At 56.5% G+C, this 17,221-nt stretch overlaps 1 protein-coding gene and 3 non-coding genes across 4 annotated transcripts in view; 2 read left to right on the top strand and 2 right to left on the bottom strand.

Moving 5' to 3' along the window:
* The first annotated feature begins 23 nt into the window (after positions 1-23).
* The window catches only part of VAC14 (VAC14 component of PIKFYVE complex), a 76,467-nt gene continuing 59,269 nt past the window's right edge, over positions 24-17,221 (top strand). The window contains exons 1-10 of the mRNA XM_070388746.1: positions 24-414; positions 6,685-6,835; positions 7,110-7,277; positions 8,113-8,175; positions 8,645-8,752; positions 9,208-9,317; positions 9,571-9,677; positions 10,646-10,780; positions 11,139-11,291; positions 15,194-15,257. Of these exons, the coding sequence (XP_070244847.1) occupies positions 311-414; positions 6,685-6,835; positions 7,110-7,277; positions 8,113-8,175; positions 8,645-8,752; positions 9,208-9,317; positions 9,571-9,677; positions 10,646-10,780; positions 11,139-11,291; positions 15,194-15,257 (1,163 nt within the window). The 5' untranslated portion in view covers positions 24-310. The remainder of the gene's footprint in view (positions 415-6,684; positions 6,836-7,109; positions 7,278-8,112; positions 8,176-8,644; positions 8,753-9,207; positions 9,318-9,570; positions 9,678-10,645; positions 10,781-11,138; positions 11,292-15,193; positions 15,258-17,221) is intronic.
* On the bottom strand, positions 4,653-4,723 carry TRNAG-GCC (transfer RNA glycine (anticodon GCC)). The gene has a single exon. It is a non-coding gene; the product is annotated as a tRNA-Gly (tRNA).
* Positions 5,306-5,376, bottom strand: TRNAG-GCC (transfer RNA glycine (anticodon GCC)). The gene has a single exon. It is a non-coding gene; the product is annotated as a tRNA-Gly (tRNA).
* On the top strand, positions 12,280-12,350 carry TRNAG-GCC (transfer RNA glycine (anticodon GCC)). Its single transcript has one exon. It is a non-coding gene; the product is annotated as a tRNA-Gly (tRNA).

The following is a 17,221-nucleotide window of genomic DNA, read 5'->3' as shown; positions in this document are numbered from 1 at the left end:
GGGCCCAGTGGCGGAAGGCGGAAGCTGCCTGAGGTCACCTGACCCGGGAAACATGGCCGCCGCACCTGGCGCCCGGCAGGCACTGCACCCGTGAGCTGCTGGCTGGCCTGGGGCAGGGGGACGGAGACGAGGTTCACGCCGGGACTCCGAGGCGGCGCGCGGCCCCGCGAGACTCGGGCTGGGGCGGCGTGGCCCATGAGCCGGCGCCGGAGGCAGCGCGGAGCCGCAGACGCCCCTGGCCCCGGCGCGGCCCCGGCTGCCGCGGGCTGAGGAGCCGCGGGTCTTCGGGAGGCGCACCTGCGCTGCTACCATGAACCCGGAGAAGGATTTCGCGCCGCTCACGCCCAACATCGTGCGCGCCCTCAACGACAAGCTCTACGAAAAGCGGAAGGTGGCTGCCCTGGAGATCGAGAAGTAAGAGCTGCGGGCCCGGGCCCGGGGAGTGGGGCCGGGGCTCCGTCCTGGCTGTTGCGGGGTCCGCTCCTCCGGGAGCCGGGGCTCCGTCCTGGCTGTTGCGGGCCCCGCTCCTCTGGGCAGCTGCTCAGGCTTTTGCAGCCGGTGTTGCTGCCCCAAGCTTTAGGCCCCCAGTGCCGTGCTTAACAGCAGGAGATGGGCAGTACTGTGTGATCTGGGCCATGTTATTTAACCTGGTATCTCAAAGGGGCTGCGGTGAGAGTGAAGCGATATTGTGTATGTACGGTGCTTAGCCCAGTGCCTGGCGCATGATGCGTCCTCAGTGTGGTCTCTGCCAAAACGAGCAAATCCGAGAGTGATCTCCGATGGGAAGGAGGTGGGAAGCGTGAGAATTTACTATGGATGTTGACCTGCCTCATTTCTTACCTACTTTCTGAGAAGTGAAAAGACGATAAGTTGATCAAATGAAGAAGTCAGGTCCAAAATCTCAAGGCTCAGAGGGCTGGTTGTTTTCTCTGTCACATCACCCTTCTCCAAAAGCGGAAGTAGGAATGATTTGTTGTTTCTGCAGTCTTAATTACATGTGCAGTAGCGCTCTCTTGTCTGTGGGGCATATGTCCCCAGACTCGCAGTGGACGCCTGAAACCCCTTGGATGGCACCAAACTCTGTATATGCTATATTTTCTCCTATACATACAGATGTATGATAAAGTTTAATTTATGATTTATAATTAGGCACAGTAAGAGAATATCCTGTCAGCGTCACTACTGTTGCACTTTAGGGCTATTATTAAGTAAAATAAGGGTTACTTGAACGTAAGCACTACCATACCAGAGAGTCAATCTGATAACTCAGACAGTTACTGAGTGGGTGCATATCATATACAGCATGAATAGCCAGGAGGAAGGGGTGATTCATGTCCTGGTGGGACATCACGAGATTTCATCTCCGCACTCAGAACAGCGTATAGTTTAAAGCTTATAGGTTGTTTATTGTTGAATTTTCCATTTGATATTTTCTGAACTTCTGTTGACCGTTGGTATCTGAAACTGTGGATATGGCATTCCACTGTATGTGTAACCATGACCTGACATTTTGCTTAGTTATTTTTATTACAAAGCAAGGCGTTTAACTGGGCACATTGAGATTTTTATGCTGTTATTTTACACGTGTATTTTTTTTTCCAGCCAAATCTTTGTGACAAAGTCAGGTGGGTAGGTAATTTCAGAAGAGGCAGGCTGTGAAAGAGAAAGAAGGCCAGTTTAAGCATCAGGAAATAGAGGGTTTCGTTCTGCCCTGTCCAGTAAGGTAGCCACTGGCCATGGGTGACTATTTACATTTAAATTATTAAAGATAAAATAAAAATTTTTAATATAGTTCCCCAGTCATTCTGCCTGTATCTCACATAGCCACATGTGGCTGTCGGCTGCCATAATGGACAGCGCAGATTTTCGAACAATTCCATCACTGCAGAAAGCTTTGTAAGGGCCTAGTATAGTCTGTTGTGTGATGCTCATTCTGTGACCGCTGGCAAATTCCTTAACTCAGGGTTTCTTAACCTCAGTGCTTTTGATATTTTTGGACAGGTAACTCTTGGCTGTGGTGGCCTGTCTTGTGCATGATAGGGTTTTTAGCAGCATCTCTGATCTTTAACCCCTAGACATCAGTAGCTTTTCATCACTAGTACAACCAAAAATGTCTCCAGAAAGTCGCCAGATGTTCCCTGGGGATGCAGAATCACCCCAGTTGAGAACCACTGCCTTAACTGCTTTGGTTTCAGTTTCCTCCTCCACTAAAGGGTTTGGATTTTGCCAAGTTGACCCTCCCGTTCAGCTCTAAGATTCAGCATGTCCAGAAGCACGCCTCTCTCATCAAGCACCCCTTTCTTGAGTGCCGTCCCTCCCCACCGCTGCTTGTTGCTGCCCTAGCTCTTGCCATTGCCAGCGAATTGTACTGATGAGCATTGCCCTGATGAGTGGGAGACTCAGAGCTGATGTACAGACTTGGCTCCACGTCTGTGGTTTTATTGGCTGAAGGTACATTGACACCGGTTTTGTCTGTCGCCCGCTACTTCTCAGAAATGTTTGCTGTCTTCATAGCTTGAGTCCTTGGTTGAGTCCTTGAATAGAGGTGTTCATCTCAGCCTTATTGTTGCTTCCAGCACATCCTGTGTAAGTGCTGTCACTCTGCAGGCTGTGCTGGAAGGATTTTGTCTTCAATGGGGTTTGTTTAGTGTTTGACATTGCCTTTGGCTTGTGGAGCTGGGAACATGAAACACGTGAGAAAGAATTCATGACGTTGGATGATGTGGTGGTGAGCACAGAATGCAACATCCAGAGGAGGAGTGGTCCTTCCTGAGATGGTCAGCAGAAGCAGGGGTGGATTGGAGCTGGCGTTTGAGGCCTGGCTAGGCTGTCAAATGAGACAGGAGCTTGCCTGTGGGGTGGCCTGGACAGGAAGTGTCCACGGAGTAGACTAGCAGGCCCAGTAGGAAGCTGGGTCTGGCTGCAGGGAGGTTGCACGTGTAGCCCGGCTACAGATTGGAGAGGTAGCCGGCCCTGTGTTGACCCCCTGTGTGTCAGGTAGAGAGTGTGGGCCTGATTCGTGGGACAGGTCTTCCTGCTGTGGCCCTGGGCTGACCCCAAGGGCCCGGCCCAGCGCTCTACAGGCAGATGGATGCTGCTAAGTCTCTTCAGTTGTGTCCGACTTTGTGTGACCCCATAGACGGCAGCCCACCAGGCTCCCCCATCCCTGGGATTCTCTAGACAAGAATACTGGAGTGGGTTGCCATTTCCTTCTCCAGTGCACGAAAGTGAAAAGTCAAAGTCAAGTCGCTCAGTCGTGTCCGACTCTTGGCGACCCCATGGACTGCAGCCTACCAGGCTCCTCCATCCATGGGATTTTCCAGCCAAGAGTACTGGAGTGGGGTGCCATTGCCTTCTCCATGTTCTCAGGGTTTGCCTTCCAGAAGAAACCACTTTTGTCTTGTTCTCCTGGCTATGGACACTATTTTCCCCTCAAGTGCAGGGGTGCAGACAGCAGAGCCTTGGAACTTGAAGGGGCCATTGTGTCTGTAGTGACCTGGGGTGCCCTGAGCTACGTTCTGGTGGGATTCAGGGTGAGGGGCCTTCCAGCTGGTGTGGAGCAAACAGTGGGGTCAGGGGGTGTTGTCCGTCTGCTCCCGCTTCCGGAGGCCCCGTTGCCCTTGCCAGCCTGCCCCGACATCGGCACCTGTTCCTCATGCTCTCCCAGCGCCCGGTCTCTGCAGCCTTTCCAGTCTTCAGCACTCCCTCAGTGCAGGTCAGACCCCACCGCCCGCCACTGCTGACCGTCCCTACCGTTTGTGGCTGCTCACAGAGCAAAGGCCACCTCCTCTGCCAAGCCCGTGAGTGGGCGCAGCCTCTCCCCCGCCTCTGTCCTTTCAAGCTGCCAAGCCGAGTGCCCCTGTCCTTCCTGTGAGCCTTCACTCATGATCTTCCCTCTGTCTGAGCTTCCTCCTCCCGCACGAACACCTACTCATCCCTCAGAACCCATCTCAAAAGCTGCCCCTCGTGAACCACATCAGATTCCCTCCGCACCAGAGATGCTTCACGCTCTTTCTCTCCTGGCCCCTCCTCACGTTGCACGGTCCTCACCAGATTTCTTTCCTCTTTTGCATGAAAGTCCTCATGGCCTCTCATTTCCCACCCACCGGATTCTAGCAGAGGCCCCTCAGGCAGGGAATGCGCCGTTTGCTGGCTCTCCAGTGGGCCGGGGGACCCCTTCCAGTGGCTCAGGGACTGTTTATGACCTGAAACAAGGAGATGGGCCAGGAGGTGGTTCCAGGAGGGGCTGTGCTGCCGGCTGGGCTGAGTCTTCTGTGGCTGCCCTGCCAGAGCCTCATGGAGGACGTTACTCTATGTCCCAGGGCTGCGCTTGTGTGGGCTGAGCGGAAGCTCAGCCTGGTTCCCCGGGAGCCTCAGAAGCAGAGGCCGAAGGCAGCCCGTCTGGGTGGGAGTGGGAGGACAGCTGCTTGCAGTGGCTTTGGTAACCCCTACCTCCTGGACTCCTCAGGAATGAGAAGACAACGAGCTAAATCTTTGTGGAATGTAGGAGACAGGTGTGGAAAATCAAGCTAGAAAAAGTCATTCTCAGGTTTTCAGAGTGTATCACCAATGCTATGAGTGGTGTGAAATCTCAAATCCAGTCTCTTGGGGTTTTTTTTTTTTTAATGATTTAAAAAAAAAATGTTTGCTGCTGCATTGGCCGGGAATCGAACCCGGGCCTCCCGCGTGGCAGGCGAGAATTCTACCACTGAACCACCAATGCTCCAGCTGTCAGCAGCTGTGTGAGCACCTCCCTTTAACCCCAGGACCAGCCTCTTTGTCCACATGCTGATTTCCAGAATCTGAGGCCACGCTCTGAGGCTGCCACATCAGCACCGCTGCAGAAACAGAAGCTTAGGCTCCAGAGCAGGAGGGGGTGTGTGTGTCTTTGATTTGCCTTCATCCATCAGGATAGAAACCAGCTCATATCCTTCCCTCTCAGTAACAAGAAGCCCAATGAGACTCCGGGGCTTGCTTTCTGAGTGTGGTCCCCACTCCCAGTCCACATGGCATGTAGAGCTGTTTCACAGCTCACAGGCTTCATCACAGCTTCCTGCTGGAGACTGGCCGGGGCTGGGGGTGCACAGGAGTCCCCTGACAGCTGCAGGGCAGGCGGGCCTTGGCCCTGCAGCCAGGAAGTGGCGCATGTGTGGAGAATCCAGCTACTGGTCATGCTCACCGGACAGGGAGGTGCTCCTGGTTTCAGAGCAGCCTTGGCTGCAGCAGGCCGGGTGTGGTTGAGGAGCTGGCTCCTGTAGCAGGATCTCTGAGGGAGTCTGCCTGGAAGAGGCCGAAAAACCAGCCCTGCATTGGCCGGGAATCGAACCCGGGCCTCCCGCGTGGCAGGCGAGAATTCTACCACTGAACCACCAATGCTCCGCTGCTCTCTGGTTCACCTGCAGGGCCTTTCTCAAGGGGCTGTTGTCTGTGGACACTCAGAGAGCTCTGACATCACTGAGACTCGTCTGGCTGGAGCCCTGTTTGGGAATCCAGCGGGTTTATTGCACTGCTTAGGAAGTATGGACACCTATGGAACTGCCTTCCTCCCAAGGCCCTTGGTTCGTCCACAGCCCTCAGGCCCCAGGGGCGGTGGGGGTGGGGGCTTGGTGGAATCACACGCTATAACAGGCAAAGCAGGAGGCCCCCCACAGGCCATTCATGCAGCCTTTTCCTGGCACCCCATCTCTGCTAGTCCCGCTCACCTGATGAAGGAACAGTCTCCTCCCCTCCCATCCATCTCATGGCATCTTAAAACACAAGCGTCTCTACACTCCTTGTCCTCTCCCCTATTACAGGGGATCCTAATGCTTTTCTGTTTAGTTTAAAACTATCCCTCCCTGCTCCTTCCCACTGCCTCCGCCATGTTTAAGCCCCCTATTTCGGACTAAAGAGCTGGGGTGCTGTCCTTCTGTCAAACCAGCCCCTCCCATGCGGTGCAGCCTCTCCAGGTCCAAACAGAGGCCTGCAGGCACCACCCCATCACTGTAAACCTTTCACCAGCTCCTCTGTCCTTTGATCTGTCTTCAGCCGCTCCTCCCACACCCTGGGCTCCTCACCCTCCTTTAAGTGCACCGTGTGTTTTCAGGGCCCCTGCCGTTAGCCAGGCTCTTCCCTGTGCCTAAGGTGCCCGGCCTTCCTTTCTTCACCTGGAAAATGCCAGCTCCTGACTCTAAGGTCTGACTCAGTTGGCACTGCCCTGGCCACCCAGGGAGACTTACCTGCAGCATCTGGCTCCTGTGGTGACGCTTGTGTGCTGCGGCCACACCTACTTGTTGTGTGTGGATCCTGCCTGTTGGGCATGGGCCCAGTTTGGCCCCGTCCCCGGAAATAATGACAGAGAACCGCCTGAGTGCCTGAATGGAGGGCTGAGCAAAGGGTTGAATGAAAGCGGTGGATCACTGCAGGTTTTGGTCCCCAGCACAACATTCGCTGCCTTCTCAGAATTGGGGTTGGTCACTGTTCTTTGTTCCATCCTCAATAAGGGGAAACGGAGACCAGAAAAGGGGAAGGGAAAGCCAGCCTCCCCCAGTCAGCAGCGGAACTAGGGCAGGACCCGTGACTCCGATTGCTCTTTCTGAGCAGGTCCTCTGCACCCCTCATCCCAGCGCCAGGCCCCGGAGCCAGCAGCAGGAGTAGGAGCAGCCTGATCCCACTGGCCTAAGACCCTCTCTTCTCTCTCTCCAGGCTGGTCCGAGAGTTCGTGGCCCAGAACAACACGGTGCAGATCAAGCATGTGATCCAGACCTTGTCTCAGGAGTTTGCCCTATCTCAGCACCCCCACAGCCGGAAAGGTGGGCTCATCGGCCTGGCCGCCTGCTCCATCGCACTGGGCAAGGTACGCCTTTCTCCTGGAGGGACGCACACACCAGCCGTGGCCTTGACTCTGCCCTGAACCCAGCAGGGGTTTGCAGACCCGTGTTTTCCATTGCCATTCTCTGCACACCCCAGGCTTGCTGGCTGGTTCCTGGGCGTGGCCCCTAACCCAGAGGCCGACTTGCAAAGAGCCTTTGAGCCCAGCCCGAAGGTCTGAGCGTCTCTGGGGAAGCCAGGGGCTGGGATCCCGAAATCCGACTCTGTCTGAGGAGCACTTGTGCTCCCGCCCATCACAGGACTCGGGGCTCTACCTAAAGGAGCTGATCGAGCCGGTGCTCACCTGCTTCAACGACGCCGACAGCAGGCTGCGATACTACGCCTGTGAGGCCCTCTACAACATCGTCAAGGTGGCCCGAGGCGCCGTGCTGCCCCACTTCAACGTGCTCTTCGATGGGCTGAGCAAGGTGAGCCCTCCACGCTCCGGCTGCTCTGAGCTCACCCCCGCCTCCCGGGCCTGACCCTCGGGGCCTTGAGTGCTGGCTGCCTCTCCCCAGAGGCAGGGGAGCAGATAAGCACGTGCTGCCAGGGACGCTCCTTGTATGTTGAATCTGATGATACATTTTTAAAATGAGTTTGTATTTATGTTTGCTCCCCCCCCACATCTCTATTAATTTGATTTTACTGCATTTTACAAAAGCATCAGTCCACCACAAGTTGGGGGGAAAACAGTTATTTGAGAGCACTGACCTCCCTGGTAGGGCGAAGGTGGCAATTCTGTACTGCTCGTTGCACAGCTGTGTGCGACTCTCCTGCGACCCCATGGACTACAGCCTGCCAGGCTCCTCTGTCCGTAGTGCAGACTGATTTCCCCTGTGAGGTGAGCGTAGCCTGGGAACTCTGGAAAAAGCTCCGCTTAAAATGGCTCTGGGGTCCCTCTTAGCTCCTCAGTGCCTCTCAGCATCACCGAGTTTCCCTCCATGAAGTCGTTTCTAGAGAATCAGCCTCAAAACTGCTCCAGCTCCTCCTCCAGGAGTGGGGAGAGGAGCCGGCGTTGTTAGGCTGGAACGCCCTGGGGAACGCCAGCGGGAAGCAGCCACGCGACCAGTGGCAGCAGGCCCTGCAGGCTCCTGAGCAGAGCAGGGCCCCCGAGTGCGTCTCTGCGTCTTCCCCAGTTCCGCGCTGCCTCCCTGCCTCCCCTACCTTCCTTCCATCCATGAACAGGCTCCCCCAAGGTTCTAGTGGATTCTTTGCCTTAATAAATTGACTGTGATCCTTCTTCCGCCTCTGTGTCTCCCGTAGTTGGCTGCTGACCCAGACCCCAATGTGAAAAGCGGATCTGAGCTCCTAGACCGCCTCTTAAAGGTATTAGTGCTTGGTCCCCACTTCTAGCATTTCTTTCTTCCATCTGTCTCTGGAGCTTTGAAGCTCTATCATTGGGATGTTCTTCCTAATTAAAAAAAATATTTACATACAGTAGGTGAGATAATATACAGTTCTGAGTATATAGAGTTACGTCAGCAGCAGGATCAAGATACAGAGCCGTCATTGCCCCGAGTGTTCCCACGAGCTGGCCCACCCTGCCCCCGTGTGGGGCAGTGCATGCTCAGCTCACTGGGCATTCAGTCCAGACCACAGAGACGTAGGAAGGGTTTTGCCTTTTCATTGCATCATTTCCCCTTGATTCCCACTTTCAGTCCATCTTTGCTTGTCCCTCGGCCTGCCTGACACAGGCCCTGTCCTCCTCCTCTGTGGCCACCTGACCCCTGAAGTCAGGCACTCGGCCAGGTCAGGCTCCCCAGCCCCCAGAAGCTCATATGCCTTTGACCCCCAGGACATCGTGACGGAGAGCAACAAGTTTGACCTGGTGGGCTTCATCCCCTTGTTGCGGGAGAGGATTTACTCCAACAACCAGTACGCCCGGCAGTTCATCATCTCCTGGGTAAGATCTGGCCCTGATGCTGTTTCTGGCTGCCCGTGAGCCTGCCCTCTGGCCCACCTGGATGTGTCCCAAGGCTGTGGAGGCGCCTCGCTGTTGCCCCTCCAGGAGCCACGCTGGCACATGATCCCAAAACACGTTTCCTCAGCTCTGCCCCCAGAGCCCATCACGTTCACCTCTGAAGCAGATGGGGCTCCTTCCTCGTCTCTGGAAACACCCAGATTTCTCTTTGAAGTCAACCTCTCCTGCTAGTTGCCTGCCTTTCCCATAGGTTCCCTTCTCCTTAGGGCATCTGAGCTGCCTGGGGGTGAGAGCTCTGCTTTCCTACACGCTGAACAAAAGCAACTTCAGCTGGCACGCCCTCCCCCGTGGGACACCCCAGGGCGCCTCCTCCCCAGGGTCCAAGGAGGCAGGTGCTCGGGCCGTGACCTTCCCTGACAGTCTCTTTCCTGGGTCAGATCCTGGTGCTGGAGTCCGTGCCTGACATTAACCTCCTGGACTACCTGCCAGAGATCCTGGACGGGCTCTTCCAAATCCTGGGCGACAATGGCAAAGAGATCCGGAAAATGTGAGTAAGGAGGGGAGCACGGAGCTGCATACGTGTCCCCCACACACACCCACAGGCTCCAGAAGGACGTGAGATTTACTCTTCTCTTGGCATGTGAGCTTCCCGCTTTGGGACGCCAAGAGCGCCTCCTCCCCCAGCCTCTGAAGTCGTCCCTCTGACCCGGACGCCCGTGCCAAGCAGAGCAGAAGCAGCATTGGGGAGGCTCCCCGGCCTGGGTGGCAGGGGTATTTCCCTTCTCCTTCATTCGCTGCAGGTGTGAGGTGGTCCTTGGGGAGTTCCTGAAGGAAACGAAGAAGAGCCCCTCGAGTGTGAAGTTTGCTGAGATGGCCAACATCCTGGTGATTCACTGCCAGACCACGGGTGAGCACATGGCAGCCCTGCAGAGCCCTCCTCCTCAGAAGCCCCCCCCCGCCACGGGTGAGCACATGGCAGCCCTGCAGAGCCCTCCTCCTCAGAAGCCCCCTCCCCACCCTGGACAGAGTCCTGGTGGGAGTGGGCGGCAGTGTGACAGCGGGTCCCGGAGCCGTGGGGCCTTGCGGAAGAGATTCTGGTTCTGTCAGCATGGAGGCCTTTTCACTTGGTCTGGCCCTAGATGGGGGAATATCTGGAGGCCTTGCTGGCAGGCTTGGCATCAGCACCGTGAATTGAAACGCTTGGGGGCTGGGGTCGCATAACTGTTTCTACTGAGTATCAAACCACCACCAAATGTAACTCCTTCCCGTCGCAGTCCCTTGTTACTGACCTCAGGTCAGCTGGGCAGCCCTGCTCCCCTGTGCCAGGCCAGGGCTGGGGGGAGTCCCGTGCCTCCAGTCCTCTGGAGGGTGGGCTGAGGCCCATGGTCCGTCGTGTGACTTGTGTCTGGCTGTCCAGCTGTCACCTGTGGCCAGCGGTGACAGTCATTCCAAGCATCTCGTCACCCGGTGGGCTAGCCCGGGTGCGTTCATGTGAATTCAGTGGATTCCAGGAGACAGGAGAGATGTCAGTGAGGCCGAGGCTTGAACCATCCTTTCTCCCACCTTCTGTTGGCCGATGTCGCAAGGCCAGCCCCAGACCGGGAGTTGGGGAATAAACTCCCGCTCCTGATGAGAGGAGCTGCACCCCACTGTGGGGAGTGGACACAGGAGGGCAGAGAGCCGTGGCTGCTCTCACGGGCAGCCATAGGACTATCGTCCGTGTCCCCCTGGTGCCCACGGAAGGAAAGGGCGAGAGTGTGGGAGTCCCGGGGGGCTGGGAGCTGTGCCAGGCCTCAGCCCCGCTGCAGGGCTCTAGCACCTGTGGGCATGTCGGGGGGGCACCGCCGCACTCACCCCGGAACCCCGTCCCCACAGACGACCTGATCCAGCTGACAGCCATGTGCTGGCTGCGGGAGTTCATCCAGCTGGCTGGCCGAGTGATGCTGCCCTACTCCTCAGGGATCCTGACCGCCGTCCTGCCCTGCCTGGCCTACGACGACCGCAAGAGGAGTATCCTTCGGCCCAGAGAGTGGTGACAAGGGCAGCCCTGAGGGGCGCGAGGTCACCCTGGGTGGGGAGGGGGCCCAGGACCTGCCACGCCTGCAGACAGCCCTGGAGCAGGAGGTGGAGCAGAGCGTGCCCTGGGAGGGCCCAGGTGGCCCGGGACGGGGCTGGCACCGCGTGCCCGAACCTCAGCCGCGTCCTCAGAGATCTAAGCGGCTCGCCCAGGCCCAGGCTGCTGAGTCTCTGCTCCTCTCTGGGGTGAGGGGTCCCCCAGGAAGGGAGGCAACAGGGCAGCCCCTCGGGGCGGCAGAGCGGGCTGTCAGTCCAGCCTGGCTGTGGCCGCTCCTTACATCGGCGCACTCAGACATCAAGGAGGTAGCCAATGTCTGCAACCAGAGCCTGATGAAGCTGGTCACCCCCGAGGATGACGAGCCTGACGAGCCCAGGCCAGTGGTGCAGAAGCAGGCAGGCCCCAGCCCTGAGGACTGCGCAGCAAAGCAGGAGGGGGCAGCCAGCGGTGAGTGGGCTCTGCCTCCCGCCCCCACCTCCCAGCGAGGGCCCCCCGGGGCCCAGAGGTTGGAGAACTTGACATGGGGTCTCCCTCAGCCAGCCAGGGCTGTTTCCGAGTCTCAGCCCCTAGCTCTGGAAACAGCCCGGCAGGTGGGAACTGCTGCCTTCCTCCAGCAGGTGGGCACAGGGCAGAGGAGTCCCACCACCAGCATCCGGCAGCTCCCAGGGGCAGGAGGTGTTTGAACCCAACAGCTGGCCTCCAGAACCGTAGCTCTGAGCCCTTTCTGCCCCAGAGAGCATTCATTCCTTCCTTAGCCTTGTTCTGAGCTCAGCTGCAGCCCAGGTAGAGAGGCGTGGAGCCTGGCAGGAAAGCCGTTGAGTCTGCAGGCTCAGCTAAGTCTCAGGGGTGGACATCCAGTGACTCAGGAACCACCTGCCTTTCCTCTGCCACTCATTCTCGGGGAGGAGGTTCAGACCAACCCAGCTGTGGTTTATTCGGTCCTTGGAAATTCTGCTTTTCTCCTTTAACGTTAATGTCTTGTTTATCCGTCACATGAAGAAAACCGCTTTTATGCCTATTGGAGTCTAGAGTTGGACTCTCTAAATGTAGAACTCTGAGACTTTTTTCCATCTCTCCAACTCTGTCCTCACCGAGAGGTCCCCGATCAGCTCTGGGATGATGTTCTCCTTTGCAAAATCAGCCAAAGACTAAACTGATGCAGAACCTACTGAAATCTTTAAGGCTAACAGACTGAGGTCTGGAACTTGCCCCGCAGGAGCCAAGAGAGTTCCCAAAGCATTTTGTCCCTTTGGTTTCTCTTGAACCTCAGAGCAGAATGGCAGGCACGTGTCCTGTGGGCGTCCTCAGGGGACTGGCCTTCTAGAACTGAGCAGCACTGAGTGCTGGACCATCCCAGGTGTCAGGTTACAGCCATGCCCACGTCACCGAGAGCCATTGCAGCAGAGCAGCTGGGGAGGAGGAGTGCTCAGCTGGAGCATTGGTGGTTCAGTGGTAGAATTCTCGCCTGCCACGCGGGAGGCCCGGGTTCGATTCCCGGCCAATGCAGCTCCCTTAATCTTTTTGACAGCTTTCCTAAGTCTTCCTGAAACAGCTCCCTTCTCAGGAGAATCTTGTTCCTAAATCAGGACACATTCAGGCAGCTTGGCTCCAGATTTTACTGCCTCGTAAACAGCACTTCAGCAGATGCAGAGCTCACTTTATAGTAGTGCCCAGAAATGGCATCGGCGAATTCTGGGGCTCCACAGCCACTCCAGACCCGCTCAGCTGGTCACCAACCACCGCTTTCCCAGCGTGCCAGCAGAAGGTGCCAGCAATCCCAGAGAGTCAGCATTTCTTTCCTCAGTCCCCGGCTTCAACCAGCACTGACGCCGACGCTCACTGCCCATCTCTTCCAACCCAGCGAAGGCAGCAGCTTCCTGCCCAGTCTCTCTCACTTGGTGCCCATCCCCACCCAGCCTGCGCCGTGCACTCCACAGCACATCCTGGGCGAGCCCCCCAGTGAGGCCTGGCAGCCAGGTCCTCTGCACGCAAGTTCACGCACACTCACAGACACGCACACCCTCGCTCTCACGTGCACGTGCTTCTCCTTTGCCCCTCCCCACAGGCTCCGGTCAGGGTGGCTCTTGTTCGGTTGGCTGCCCTTAGCCCCCTCTGCTTGCCCTGGCTCCCTCCCCCGCCCCTTCTGCTGGAGGAGTCCACAGCGCAGGGTCCTTTCTCTGATGCTGAGCTCCCAGGCACATGGTGCATCCTCCCGTCCACCCATGACGTTTCCTGACTGTCTCAGGCATCACAGTCTACACTCTGCGGTCAGACCTGCCTGCCTGTGCGTCCTGCCCTGCTGACTTCATCTCTTGCCCTTGGACAAGCCACTTGGCCTCTCTGTGCTTCAGGTTTCTTTCTCATTGACTGGAGCAACCGTGATAGTAGGGAACCTGTGGTGTGGCTGTGAGTCTCGGAGATTTTTTGCATGTAGAGCTCTTAGCACGTGATATGGGTCACACACTCCCAGTAACAGGTGCTTCCGTGTCAAGTTGTCTTAAGGTCTGTTTATAATGAGACCCACCACCTAGCAAGAGTGGTGCCCTGACGGGGCAGGACTTTGGCTCCCTTGCCTTTTAGCATTAGCTTTTCCCAGGTGGTAATGGGCCTCTGATGGGTCCTAAATGACGGATTGTAGTGGTTTAGGGATGAAAGTTCAAGCAGTGAGTGAGGAGCACAGCTATAAATACAGTTTCCAGTGGGGGACCGGTGACCTCTGTGGGTGAGTGTGAAATGGAGTCCACACGTTTGCAAAGCTTTGATGGGATTGGGTGTTATCAGCACTGCCAATCTAAGTGACTCAGATCCAGGACCTGCCTGAAGAGAGCTCAGGGTTGGATCCTTAGATGAGTGATCACAGGACATTGGGCGTGGTCACAGAGGACTGGGGGCACCCGGCCAGGCTTCGTGGAGGGTATTTGAACTGAATCTCTTCTTTCTCATTCCCTTTAACTCTCCTTTACCACCCTCATTTTTCACTCTGGTCACAAGAGAAATGCACACTTCCTGGAGAGATTTTGGAACAACCAGACACTCCTACTGGGAGAAGGTGAAGAGTAAACACCTTAAATACATTCATTGTTTGGTAGATATCAATACATTTGGCAGCATGTACCAGAACACTTAAGAATTTATCCTCAGGAAACAGAGACATGGGTCAGGTTTTCCATCTTAACCCCTGAACACACATTGGCTCCTTTATTGTTCTCACAAGATTCTGGGGAGGCCCTGGCCTCAGCACATTACACAGGTGAGGCAGTGGGGTGAAGGCAGGTGACCTACCCAGAAGTCACACAGTGAGGAAGCAGGGGAGTCAAACTGAGACCCGGGCCCAGGGGCTCCTGAGTCTGGAGGTTGAAACAAAAGGGCAACTGAAGATGCTCAGCTTCACTGGGAACCCCAGAATCACAAAGTAAAACAGTCTCATTTTTACTCATCGATTTGGCAAATACTGTCAAGATCACTAGTATCCCACGGCTTCCAAGGTGGAGGGTGGGCTGAACAACTGCTGGCGTGTATGTGACCCTTCCTAAAGGCCAGCCTGGCGAGGTCTGGTCAAGCCGCCTGGGTCTGACCCTCCTGCTCAGCAGCCCCCTCTAACGGGGTCCTGGGGAAGTGCCCACACTTGTGCAAAAGAAAGCAGAGGCGAAGTCTCAGAGTGAAAATAGGAAACAATGGAAATTCATCTGCAGCCAGTTTTTAACATTGTATCGTTTCATCCATAAACGCGTTCCTGGCAGGCGGGAGGGAGGGAGGGAGGCCCCCAGCGGCAGGGAGCCCCAGCGCTGTTCCTGGCGGGCGCACCCAGACTGCCCCAGGTGTCCGCCTCACCTTCCCCCAGGCCTGTTCAGGTAATTGGACTCTTTCCTGAAGCAGCTGCACCATTTCCCATTTCTACCAGCAGTGTATAAGCTTCCAGTTTCTCCGCCTCCTCACCATCACTTGCTATCAATATGTCTTTTATTTAATGGGTGTGAAATGGCATCTCATTGCAGTTTTGATTTACGTCTCCCTGGCGGCTTGTGATGTTGAGTGTTCAAGAAGTCACTTTTAACATCTGTTGCCCTTTAGCCAGCAGCCCCTTCTGAGATTTCCCAAATGTGTTCAGCACTGATAGCCCCTGCTTGTGAGGTCACTGTGCCTGAGAACCTACAAGCACGCATACCATCCAGAAGCTTCAGGGAACCACCAGGCATTGGGTCTTCAGGGCCCCAAAGCCACATTCCTCTCCAAGAGCCAGAATCAAGGTGTGGGAGACTAGACCCTATGTGTCCTTGTGAACGGGCCTGGTTCTTCCCAAGGCCCCAGTGACCTTTATTGTGGCGCCTCATCCCTCTCTCTCTCCCCAGGAGGGCCTGATGGTTCTTGCGACTCTAGCTTCAGTAGCGGCATCAGTGTCTTCACTCCAGCCAGGTAAGTGGTTTGTTACGGCCAGAGCTGTTTGTGGAGAGCTAGCGGCCTACATCTTTTCTGGGCACAGGAGACCGCAGCAAACCCTGAGGCTGACTGTGCTCAGGGCCAGCACTTGCGGGACACAGACTGTCTGATGAGGGAGTCCAGAGGACACTAAAGAGCCCACCCCACCTGGTTCTGGGGGACATATTGCCTCTTGGGAAGTATTGGAGGCTGTGAGAGATCAGTAAATACAAGGTATAAAAGTGTAGCTCTAGGTGACTCAAGGTAAAGAATCCGCCTGCCAGTGCAGGAGACCCAGCTTCAAGCCCTGGGTCAGGAAGCTCCCCTGGGAAAGGAAAGGGCAACCCACTCCAGTATTCTTGCCTGGGAAATCCCATGGACAGAGGAGCCTGGCGGGATACAGTCCATGGGGTCACAAAGAGTCAGATAGGACTTAAGAGACTAGACAACAATAAGAGTGTAGGTCACACATGGTGACCACAGGGGGACCTTGCAGGCGCTTTTGCTCAGCCCTGTTTGCTTGTCCAGGATAATGTGTGGCCGATGCAGCTGTCTGAGGAAGCCTATTCAAGGAGCTCAGAGCACACCCTGTGATTGAGCCGGAGCGTGCACAGGCAGGGGTGCGCGAGCTGTCCTCCCAGGCTGGCTGCAGTGGCGCTGCCTTCCACGCGGGGGCAGTGCAGGCCAGGCAGGGAGATGGCCGCCCCGGGCAGCCGCTCTGAGCTCTGCAGGCGGATGACGATCCCTGGGCAGCCGCTGCGCGCTCTGCCGGCGGATAATGGTCCGGGGAGGGACTGTTACCACCCTGTCCCAGCCTGAGCCCCTGGACTGGCCCTCGGCCCCGCTTTGTCTGGCACAGCTGGCTACGGGGCTGGAGTGGGTGGAGGTCCTCCTGTAGGGGGTTCTTCTCTCTGAATCCAACCCTGAGCGTGGGCCCTGGGGCACAGGTCACTCACGAGAGAAAACGTATACTCATCCCCAGGAGACTCTTCTCCGTAGACCCTGAGGCTCTTCTCTCCGTTTACATCGTTTTCTCACTGACTTTCTCAGGACCTTGGGGGTGTTTTCAGAGTACTGACTGTAAATATGGACTCTTCCTAGGATCTCTCCCACATTGTTGGAGCAAGCCAACGAGCACCATTCATTTATTTGTTTTTAGTTGTCACACATCCAGAGCCTGTGTTCAACCCTGCAGTTTCCAAGAAAAAGACGTGGTCCCCGAGTTTGAGGTTTTCCAGTGTGGGGGCAGAGACGTAAGCAGGAAGTTACGGGAAAGGGTGGTGACGGTTGTGCGGGGGCTCCGAGGGCGTTAGGGCCAGCGCTGGTGCCCCGCTGAGGCCCGCTGGAGCACCAGCTGCCAACCTCGAGCACTCAGGGAGGCCTTCCTGGGCCCGGCCATGCCCCGCACTGTGTCGCATCGGCGGGTTCTGCCGATGTTTACGTTTAGACCCCACAAGCTCAGTAGCAGTGCTGTTTCCACGTCAGGGCTGAGGAGGGACGGGAGGTCGGGGCTGCTGCAGAAACTGGATTTAGGAGGGTCTGAGGTGGGCGCAGACCAGTCAGGGTCACTGCCACGTCCGTTTAGACAAGGCGGAGGCTCAAACTGAAGAGGCGGCAGGATATGGAGAAAGTTGATAGGCTGGAGATGTTTTGAAGGTAGAATTGACAGAATTAGCCAACGGATGGAATGGAGTGGGGAGTGGGGAATGAGGAGAGGGGACTTCTAGATTCGGGGTTGAGCCAGCTCAGGGCATCCTGGTTTCGTTTCCCAAGCTGAGCAGGAGGAGGAATGGGTGTGAGTGGGCCCGTCGAGAGGAGAGTTCAGGGCAGCTCTGGGCATCCCGCCGGAGCGGGTCAGGAGGTTGGTGTGGATGTGGGATGCTGGAACTCAGGGGAGAGGTCTCGATGGAGATGCAGGCAGGCTTGCCCGCCCTGCGGAGGATCCGCTCTGGGAATCGGAG

The sequence above is a fragment of the Bos mutus genome, chromosome 18 (assembly GCF_027580195.1).
Source record: "Bos mutus isolate GX-2022 chromosome 18, NWIPB_WYAK_1.1, whole genome shotgun sequence".
Lineage (NCBI taxonomy): Eukaryota > Metazoa > Chordata > Mammalia > Artiodactyla > Bovidae > Bos > Bos mutus.
Note: the sequence above shows the minus strand (reverse complement) of the source record. Positions and strands in the feature narration are given on the sequence as shown.